This window comes from Arachis ipaensis, chromosome B6 (assembly GCF_059453495.1).
Source record: "Arachis ipaensis isolate K30076 ecotype BB chromosome B6, ASM5945349v1, whole genome shotgun sequence".
In the NCBI taxonomy this organism is placed as follows: Eukaryota; Viridiplantae; Streptophyta; class Magnoliopsida; order Fabales; family Fabaceae; genus Arachis; species Arachis ipaensis.
In genome coordinates, this window is record NC_142441.1 from 133,586,734 (window position 1) to 133,596,669 (window position 9,936).

Sequence of the window (9,936 nt, forward strand, 5' to 3'; positions counted from 1 at the left end):
AATTCGTGCTAGTTTCTTCGATGATATTTTAATATATAGCTCAACATGGAGGCTCATTTGCTTCATTTGAAGCTGTATTGTAGCTTCTTCAGCAATAATTCTTGTTTGCAAAATTTTAAAATGTCTTTTTGGGGTGTCTATAATGGATCACTTGGGTCACACAATCTTAGGAGATGGAGTTCACATGGACCTGGATAAGGTTTGTGCAGTCAAGGAGTGGCCAACACCTTTTAATCCTAAACAGCTTAGAGGATTTTTGAGATTGAGTGGATATTATCGACGATTTATTTAGGGGTATGCTTCTTTAGCCGCCCCTTTAACTAACTTATTAAAGAAAGATGCATTTGAATGGACTTCTCTTGTAGCTCAAGCCTTTGAGAAACTCAAAGTGGCTATCTCTTCAAGACCTATTTTGGCGTTGCCAAACTTTGATCTGGCCTTTGAACTGGAAACTGATGCTTCGGGTATGGGAATAGGTGCAGTACTCTCACAAAGCAAACACCTTGTTGTTTTTTTCTCTAAGAAGTTGTCCCCATTGATGCAAAGGAAGTCAGCATATGTCAGGGAGTTTTATGCAATTACTCAACCCGTGAAAAAATTTTGCCACTATTTTATTGGTAAGAAATTTGTGATTTGAACTAATCAGAGGAGTCTCAAGTCCTTGCTAGAACAAAGTCTGCATACACCTGAGCAACACAAGTGGCTCCATAAACTATTGGGTTTTGATTTTGAAATTCAGTATAAACCAGGTCCAGAGAATATCTCTGCTGACGCTCTTTCACGTTGCTATTTTGGGGTTTGGTCTACACCTATGTCTGATTGGTTGAAGATTTTAAAGCAAAAGGTTGAAGTCGATGCAAGACTACAAGAGATTCTGCGACAATGCCATACTAATTCCCTGAGTGATCATAATTTAATTCAAGTAATTCTCCAAGTAGTGTTGCCTACCAATAGCAATTTAATTCAAGTAATTCTCCCGTATTATCATGACGATGCACTAGGAGGTCATGCTGGGATAGCTAAGACAGTTGAGTGTATTTCTTCCTCTTTTTATTGGCCAAATATGCAGCGCGATATACGCCGCTATGTTCTCTCCTATTCCATTTGTCAACGAGCTAAGGTGGATACCAAGTTGCCGGCTGGGCTACTATAACCACTACCAATTCCATCACAAGTTTGGGAGGATATAGCCATGGACTTTATTGTGGCTCTGCCTCCAGCTAATGGCTACTCGGTTATCATGGTAATCATTGACCGTTTGACAAAATTCTCACATTTTATTCCACTTATGCTTGATTTCTCTAGCAGGACAGTGGTTGAATCATTTATCAAGAATATAGTGAAAATTCATGGGTTTCCAAAGTCAATTGTATCAGGGACAAGGTTTTCACGAGTAACTTTTGGCAGCAACTATTCAAACTCCAAGTGACAACACTGGCAATGAGCTCGGCCTACCACCCTCATTCCGATGGCCAAAGTGAAGTTCTCAACAAATCCCTTGAGATGTATTTGGATTGCCTCTGTTTTGATCAACCTCGGAGATGGCTGGAGATGCTTCCTCGGGCCCAATATTAGTATAATACATCCTTCCATAGCAGCATAAAGATGACTCCATTTAAAACCTTGTTTGGCCGTGATCCCCAGCTCTTGTGCGCTATGAATTTTTCGTTGAGGATGAACCTTCACTATAGGAATTGTTATTACAGCGGGACAAGCTTTTAGATTCTCTCAAGCTGCACTTGTCACGTGCACAACATTTTATGCAGCAATTTGCTAATTGTCATCGTCGTCAGGAAGAGTTTGTTGAAGGCGATTTGGTGCTGGTCAAATTGCAGCCTTATCGGCAACACTCGGTGGCCTTACGTAAAAACCAGAAATTGGGAATGCGCTACTTTGGGCCCTTCCCGATCAAGAAGCTAAGTGCTGTCGCATATAAGTTGGACTTGCCACCGGCGACGAAGATTCGTGATGCTTTTCACGTTTCTGCTTTAAAGAAGTTTATGGAGAGTTGAACCCTCATACTTGCCACTACTGCTTCAATCCAATGAGGTTGGTCCCGTACTACAACCACATGCAATACTTGAGGCGCAAACAATGATCAAGGATGCTCACGAGAACTCTGAGATCTTGGTCCAATGTGGTGAAGGAAAGACGAGTGTCTCAACTTAGGAGAATGCTGACACTTTTGCCAGAGTTTCTCCTCAATTCAACCTTGAGGATAAGGTTGTTCTCAATGGAAAGGGTAATGTTACGTGTATGAATAAAGGAGCAGCACCTATAGCAGGCCACGCAAAACAAAAACATGATGGGATGGTGAATGCAAGCATTTCAATTGGGAAAAAGTTAGTTACGAAAAAGAGACACGTGGAGAATGACCCGCTGCATCAAGGACCAAGAATAAGTGAGAGAATTAGAACTACAAATACTCACTTAGAAGATTATGAGAGGGCAGCGTAATGTGGTACTCTTCTCCCCCTGATATTTCTGTTGTGCCTTCCTCTCCCTCAACTCCTTATTCTCTTCTTAATTCCTTCTTTAATATTCTTTTTAGGTATCCAGCACTCACAATTAATTCTATGGCTTGACTTCACAACTATTTCCTTAGTTCTATAATTTCTGTCAATATATTTTTCTTGTTCTGTTTTCTTTCTCCCATTTCTTCTCAATTATATGTTACTATTACATTGACTGAAAATTTTGAATATTCATTGTACCACATTACTAATTCACATTTTATATATATATATATATATACACACACGTATATTTCATCCTCCCTACATCCTCTTACCCTATAAGTGACTATGATTTCTTCTTCTAAATGATGGAGTTCTAGAATAAAAGAAAGTGTGTGGTGTAAAAACACATTAGGTTTTCTTTTTTGTTGTCTTTGAAAGTGAAACACATTAGGTTAGTATGTATGACTCCATGACTGTCCTGTCATGGCATGCAGTCTTATGGGCTTCATGATTTTCTTTGGGGTTTTCAGCTTTCTCGTATCCCTTTTTTCTATTTTCATTTATATCTTGAATTAATTATTAATTATTTATCCTTCCTAAGGGATTATTTGACCAGAACCAAATTCCTCTGGAGTGAAAAAATTGACAAAATAAAAAAATAAAAGCCTAAAATTCCTAAATTAAAGTTGTCAAACTCATATCTGGTTAATGATTAAAAGATTAGAAGGGTAAAAATAAATAAATAAATAAATAGTGGGAGGTTGTTTCGGTAACACAATCCTTAGATAGAGATATAATGAAACCAGTGACTGTATGGCTTTTAAGTGATGATACATCATGATACACAACCTAGTTCTAGTCAATAAAATGCCCGTAACTTTCTTCTGTAGACAAGATGCATGGTGGTAAGATTTGGCAACTTTCTCAAGTTCACCATCCAAACTCACCCAGCTACATTCAATTCAAGCCATCAGAGGTAAGTTAGAAATAACAATTCTTTTCTTGAGCCTTAATTAAATGACCTGCAGGACATAGTCTCCCAACACCCCAAGCCTCTTGAGAGAGAGAGAGAGAGAGAGAGAGAGAGAGAGAGAGAGAGAGAGAGAGAGAGATCACTTTTACATATGCAGAGGCCAATTAGTTGGTAAGCTCAATACACAAACATCATCATCATATCAAGCAAAGGAAAGAAATCTCACTCTCCAAACACCAAACACCAAACAATCCCTTCCTACAAGCAAACCTGCTAAACAACACTTACAAACACCCTTGCGAATTGCCTACAACACCCCCCATCCCCAAACGTAGAATAACTTCAGTAAAGAGGTACGAGAATAAATGTATTCTTTCATCACTACTGCCAAATCAAATTCTTCTTGTCGTTCTTTGGTCAGGATATGTGTTGACCGACAGCTATGTATGACGATTCTCATTTGTCAAGCTACTACTGCTACCGCCACCCACACGATTCGGTTCCCCTACCCTTGCTGCCAAAGCAAGAACTTCTGGGGACATTTCCCAGCTTCCGCTTTTTCTACCCCAGCTTGATCGCCTAGGATGGAGTCCAGCACGGTCGGCTGTCTCATCAACTGTCGTCCTGATTTCAGGAGACAAATCACCTAGTTCACCTTCCTTTACAGTTGTTCTCTCATTGTTTAATGGACCTTCAGAATGGTCAATTCCGGCACCCATGTCACCCCAGACCGTTTTCCTCCCCATTTCTATGTCCTCCCCAGCTTTTCCCATATTTTGGTTCATAAAGCCTCCGCCCACCGATCGGGTAGGTAATGCTGGTTCGTTTGGCACCAATGCCCTGAAGTCGTTCTTTGATGGAGGAATGCTGGTGCAGAATATCTCTTTGAAATTATTCAAAAAACCTTTATTATATGGGTTTGCTCGTGCATCATATCGATATCTGAAATTCTCGTACGTAGTCTGCAAGAGTAACACCCAAATATCAAATTGTGGCATTGTACACTCCTACAGTAATTTGAAAAGCTATCTCACTTTTAAGTCACAGATATATAAGAACACTAATTACCTGATTTGTACTAATCAGATATAAATGGAAGGCAGTAAGCCCTCCAACAAACCACATAGATATGAAGGTGTAAACTATCAGCACTATGGAAGCTGGAGTTTTGATCATGGCCTTCCAAATTGTTATCTCCTCTGATACCATAATTCTTCTAATATAGACCCAGCAAAATGCGAAAACATATATACAAAGTAGCGTAGTTGAGAAGACAAACATGAAGAAGAACCTATAATTACGCTGCATGAAAATTGAGCAAGCATTCAGATACATAATGTCAAATTAAAATATAGAACTTGTCAAGAATGGAGAATGAGAAATCTCAGCATGTAATCGTCAACTGTGAACAGGACTCATTTAAACCCCATAAAGTGAAAAAAAACACCTTATAATAGGGAACCAAACTAACAACCCACGGTCTTGCTGAAGATGCATAAAATCAAGGAACATCAATTAATAGCATAAGTGAAAGGAGAAAAAACAAGTCTTTAGATTGTCCAATTCAGTTCAGTGCAAAAATTGTCTAAAATTGTTCAATACAGAAGAGTACCTCTGGAAAGAAGATACTATTTTTGGTTGCTTGGAGGTTACACAATAGAAGAAGCATTTATCTTTCCTTACATTTAATAAATCACACCTCCCTCACTCCCACTCCAAATACCAACCAATTGAAGTAATCATCCTTCTCTGTTATTTTTTAAAATGTTTTCACTAACATTACAACAATGACACCTTGGTTTTTCCGTTTTCAACCATTTACAAAGGGGATGCCTTCCTTTTTCTTTAAACAAAAAATTACACGAACCTTTTTTGAAGTTTTCTTATCAATAACATCACCATTTTTAATTGTTACAATTTACTTCAACAAAATTTGAAATAATGAGAAAAATGGGAACAAGGTAACATTTTTGTATTTATTAGTTAAAACAATAAAATGCAGAAATAAAAACAGGAAACAAGCCAAAGTGGATCCAAACTTTCGTCACAAGAGAAGGGAAGAAAATTTGAAAGGCAATATCTAACTTACCAGTCCAATACATTGTCCAACCCAGGGGCAGTGATGATCAAACCGTTCAACACAGTTATTACAGATTGAGCAGTGAGAGCATCGAGGAGGCCTGTAGAGCATACAAGTATCACAATACTTGACTTTAACAGTTGCTCCATTGACATCAACCTCCTTGAAGCGAGGCAACCGCAGTTGAGGAGTCTGACCAGCACCAACATCTACATTATTATCGAAACCTTCTGGCTCTGGAGGATGTGCATTGCGTGGGATTATGCCAGGATCTCGGCCAGATGTTAACAAAAGAAGAACTAAGTCCTGAAAATATTACACCGTTGGCAATCAGTTGAAATCCTTGGTGTGCATAGAAAGGAAATTAGTTAGCTAATGCATCCACATTTTTACGAGAAAATCAACAATGATTAAGCAACAAATAAACAATATCTATATAAAATTGTTTAATTTGGCAGCTGGCACTAAAGACACAACCAAAAACAGAGACTAATATGGACTTATCATATATGTTAGTTCTATCCTTCAAACAAAAAGGATATTCAGCTTCCAGAAGCAAAGAAGCCATTTTGGAATTTGAAAAATGGTCTATAGAATCAAGTGCATCATTTTAGAGCATTCTTTCTGTGTTTTGGAAGCATTAACATGTTATATCATATGGTGTCTCAAGTTAAAACTTACCTACTCAAATATTTGTCTATCCTTAAAATGACCATGGAATATGGATAAAATTGTTTCAATGGCCTCATGTCGTTGTTCCATGGAGTTTTACGAAGAGTACCTCATTTCAATAAGAGCAATGGAGCAAAGGGATTGTCAAACTCTCTTAGAGTATCAATAATGCTATTTTTGCTGGATGGTTTAAGGAGGAGGATGTTCAACCCCTTTCTCTTTCCCTAATCCCTAATAAGATATACCCTTTCATAGATATAAAAAAAGGGGATAAAGATCAATGATAAGATTGCACTACCTCCACTAGTCTGTGCATAGCTTTGTTAATGGGTGATGGCTACGGCTAGCTTTGTTTCATAGATGGTTCCAATTGCAACTTGCAAACTGTTAATAAAGGGTAGTATCCAGGTATTCCTTCATTAACCACTTTTTTCTAGATAACTTCAATTATGTGCATTTGAGCTCCAATAGACTGATAGTGATAAATGTTTCCCATCTTTCTACTAGAAGTGGATTACCACTACAGTTAGCAAATACTTCCTGTACATCTAAACGAGAGAGAGAGAGAGAGAGAGAGAGAGAAAGAGAGAGAGAGAGAGAGAGAGAGAGAGAGAGAGAGAGAGAGAGAGAACTTACATAAACTGTGAATACAGCAGCAACAGCTGTTATGCTTATCCCCCAGTGATCATTAAAATCATCCATCAGTTTTCTGGCAACAAAGGCACAGAAAACTGCAACAGGAGCAACAATGAGGAGAATTGTCAGTGCCAATGATCTCACATCTGGTCCAAATATGAACCTACCCTGAAAGAAAAATTTCTGCAAAAGAAAAGCACGGAAAACATGAATTAGTAAGCATCTCCTAAGTGATAAATTGGCCAGATACAGTAAGTAATTCAAATAATATGCAGCAATATAACTAAATTTTCCTGTTCAATAAATGTTTTGTAACAAACAAATTACAACATGAAAAGTACATCTGGACTTGATTCCCCAAAGACCACCAGAAAAATGTTCCCAAATCAATTTCTTAGAAGTTAACATTTGGTGATTCCTTAAATTAGAGGAGAACAGCATAGTAGAATGTTTGATACACTTTGATCATGTCCACTTCTTATGTATTTAATTTCCCATCCAGTTTTCCAGATTCTTGATAGAACAATATCTCAGGCATTGATCAAATCATAAGTAATAACTTGCAGCCTCCATTGCCTCCAAAGCAATTAGAGCTTTCGAAACATTTCATCAACGGTTAGAAAGAAACAGAAAGTTCAACATTTTTTATCCCACCCAAATAAACTATACTAAATTTGACACGCCAATCAGACAACCAAATGGATGTTACAGCTGCAAGGCTTCATTAGTCAGTTCCTCATAGAAAAAACACCCTTAGAGACATATTTCCTAAAAAATTAAGCAACAGATTCGAAAAAGTTCCTTTGTATTTTTTTTTTTAAAAAAAAAAAACTCCATTTTCTTTACACCTTTTATCCCCCCCCCCTTTTCTTTTTCTTTCATACTCAGCTGGAAACCCTTGGTTGAAGACCCCAAAACAAAACAAAACCCGATCCCACTATAACATAAAAATGATAAGACTCATAATTCATAAGAAAACTTGCATTAAAAAAAGTTAACACGCAACATAATGAGAAAAAAAGTTAAAGCTCAAAGCATAAATCAGAAGCAGAAGAACTGACATTACTGCCCTTCCAAGCTTGGTAAACCCGCAAATCACCGGATCCTGAAGCCAGATCGGAGCGCTGAGGTGGAGGCGCCACGTACATATCTTAAGCCCCCAAAAAGTTTAAACCTTTCACAATCTCCGAAAAGCAAAACCCTCAGTCGATTCCAGAGATTTCAGCACTCGAAAGGTTGTAAATCTACCGCCATGGACACTGAATCGGCCAAAGTTGTTTCCGTGGAGCTCAACGCATGGAAGTGGGAAAGTAATTGCAATGCAATGAAATGCAGTGTGGAAGCAAAGGGTTTTCTAGTTTTTCCCCTTTTTTCCTCTCTCTTTCTTTCTTTGTTTCTTTGTTTTCTCTCTCTACTCTGTGATTGTTGTGTTGTGTGAGCTGGGCTTGGTTATTAGGGAAGCAGAGGTTCTCTTCTTTCTCTGACTAAATTTTACTGTCACTGTATGTGGACATGTCTCTGCTTTACAGCACCATGGAAAATGACGTGGCATGCTTCCATTGGATGCTGATGTGATAGACCGGTTTCGCTACTTGATTCCAAGTTTTGGGAGGAACCTCAAATTTTGCTTTTCCATCAATAAGGGATAAGTAAATACTCTACCGTACTCGTATTTGTAGATTTCTAGTTCTAGCGGGTAGTTCTTTGTTATTATTATAGAAAAGTTTTTAAGTGTGATGATATATTGGTATTTTAGTAATTTTTAGTTATTAATTTTAATTATAAAATAGATATATATTATATATAATTAAAATTAATAATTAAATTCTATTAAAAAATATTAGTATATTGATATATTTAAAAGTTTTTTATTATTATATACTAATAGTAATTAATATGTAATATGTGATATCCTATGCACAGAAATTAATTTTCAAATAGGTCAAATCAACGTGAAATGCAGTATTATTGGGCAATGATGCTTAATACAACATTATGGGTAGATAATTTTTATTTATTCAAATTAGATGGTTTGATTTTCTTGAATTAATACAAACAATTAAATTTTTGCTTTGATTGCTGTGTGTCACACAAGTGCTCTCCATTTTTATAACTGGATGCATTTCTTCTTCCCTTCAAAACACAAATACATACACACACACAATTTTAAAATTTCAATCCTTTCCAAATGCAAACATAGAGAATGAGGAATTGCAAGCTTGATTTGATAATGGAGATTAAAATTTTAAAAGTATATTTTAATTTTTTTTAGTGTTTAAACATAAGAAAAAAAAACTGAACAGATAATTCAAGAATATAACAAGTCAAGTTGGACGGTGTTTCAAACTCGATATTTGTGTCTTCTTTTAGAGCAACTACTGAACCTGGTTATTCAGGTCTGGGTCACCATCACAGTGAGCCCAAGCAGACCTAGTAATCGCAAACCAGCTTAGGAATTTTTGGCCAAACTCTCAAATTCAAATACCTCCCTTATCCTATCTTAGCCAACAAGATAGGATAAGATAACAACCGCACGCTATATAAGTGGAGCCAAAGGCCCCCTTAGGTACCTGACTAACCTTTTTCTATGCCTCTCAGATCCATTCTGACTTGAACGTCGGAGTGTCTTTGCAGGTACCACCCCCTACCACTCCAAGAGTCCGACAAGTCACCATCAAGACTGGCTAATCTCTGATCCCTCTCACAACCCGTACGAGTGGCATCTAGTACATTGGCGCCGTTTGTGGGGACCGACCAAGTCTTGACGGCATGGCGGAGGAATTCGAAGAGTGATCCTCGAGTCACCACCATGAACCAGACCCACCAAACCTAACACACAAGCTACGAAGCAATACTTCCTTGCCAACCCATGGGAAAGTTACCAGTGTAGTGCAAGTATGAGAAGATGGAATTCCCAAAAATACTGACGGCCTAGGAGAAAAGGCGATCCAGATAATTCAAGAGCTGTTTGAAAAGGCGATCAACCAGCTTAGAGTCACCTAATGACAAGATGAACCCACGAGGAAGTACCTCGACAGGTTCAATGACGAGTACTTAACGATCAATGGGCTCACGGATTCCGTGGCCAACCTTTGTCTGTCCAACGAACTCATGAA

At 37.8% G+C, this 9,936-nt stretch overlaps 2 protein-coding genes across 2 annotated transcripts; one reads left to right on the forward strand and one right to left on the reverse strand.

Moving 5' to 3' along the window:
* The first annotated feature begins 1,192 nt into the window (after window positions 1-1,192).
* LOC148562806 (uncharacterized) lies at window positions 1,193-2,012 on the forward strand. Its single transcript, XM_088490999.1, has 2 exons — window positions 1,193-1,393; window positions 1,767-2,012. Exons 1-2 carry the CDS (start codon window positions 1,193-1,195, stop codon window positions 2,010-2,012), a joined length of 447 nt encoding a protein of 148 aa, XP_088347125.1.
* A 1,211-nt stretch (window positions 2,013-3,223) lies between these two features.
* Window positions 3,224-8,480, reverse strand: LOC107604991 (DHHC-type zinc finger family protein). Its single transcript, XM_088489783.1, has 5 exons — window positions 7,882-8,480; window positions 6,821-7,003; window positions 5,522-5,818; window positions 4,501-4,734; window positions 3,224-4,394 (listed from the first exon to the last, which is right to left on the reverse strand). The coding sequence occupies exons 1-5, from the start codon at window positions 7,966-7,968 to the stop codon at window positions 3,873-3,875; spliced, it is 1,323 nt and encodes a 440-aa protein (XP_088345909.1). The 5' UTR covers window positions 7,969-8,480; the 3' UTR covers window positions 3,224-3,872.
* Window positions 8,481-9,936: the final 1,456 nt, after the last annotated feature.

What these genes read in the sequence shown, in the direction of transcription:
- LOC148562806 (XM_088490999.1), top strand. Translation starts at nt 1,193, where the DNA reads ATGGACTTTATTGTGGCTCTGCCTCCAGCTAATGGCTACTCGGTTATC. An exon ending in CAGGGACAAGGTTTTCACGA is followed by an intron (nt 1,394 to 1,766) that starts GTAACTTTTGGC and finishes CATTTTATGCAG; the next exon opens with CAATTTGCTAATTGTCATCG.
- LOC107604991 (XM_088489783.1), bottom strand. Translation starts at nt 7,968, where the DNA reads ATGTACGTGGCGCCTCCACCTCAGCGCTCCGATCTGGCTTCAGGATCC. An exon ending in CTGCTGTATTCACAGTTTAT is followed by an intron (nt 5,819 to 6,820) that starts GTAAGTTCTCTC and finishes TAATATTTTCAG; the next exon opens with GACTTAGTTCTTCTTTTGTT. An exon ending in ATCTGATTAGTACAAATCAG is followed by an intron (nt 4,395 to 4,500) that starts GTAATTAGTGTT and finishes TTACTCTTGCAG; the next exon opens with ACTACGTACGAGAATTTCAG.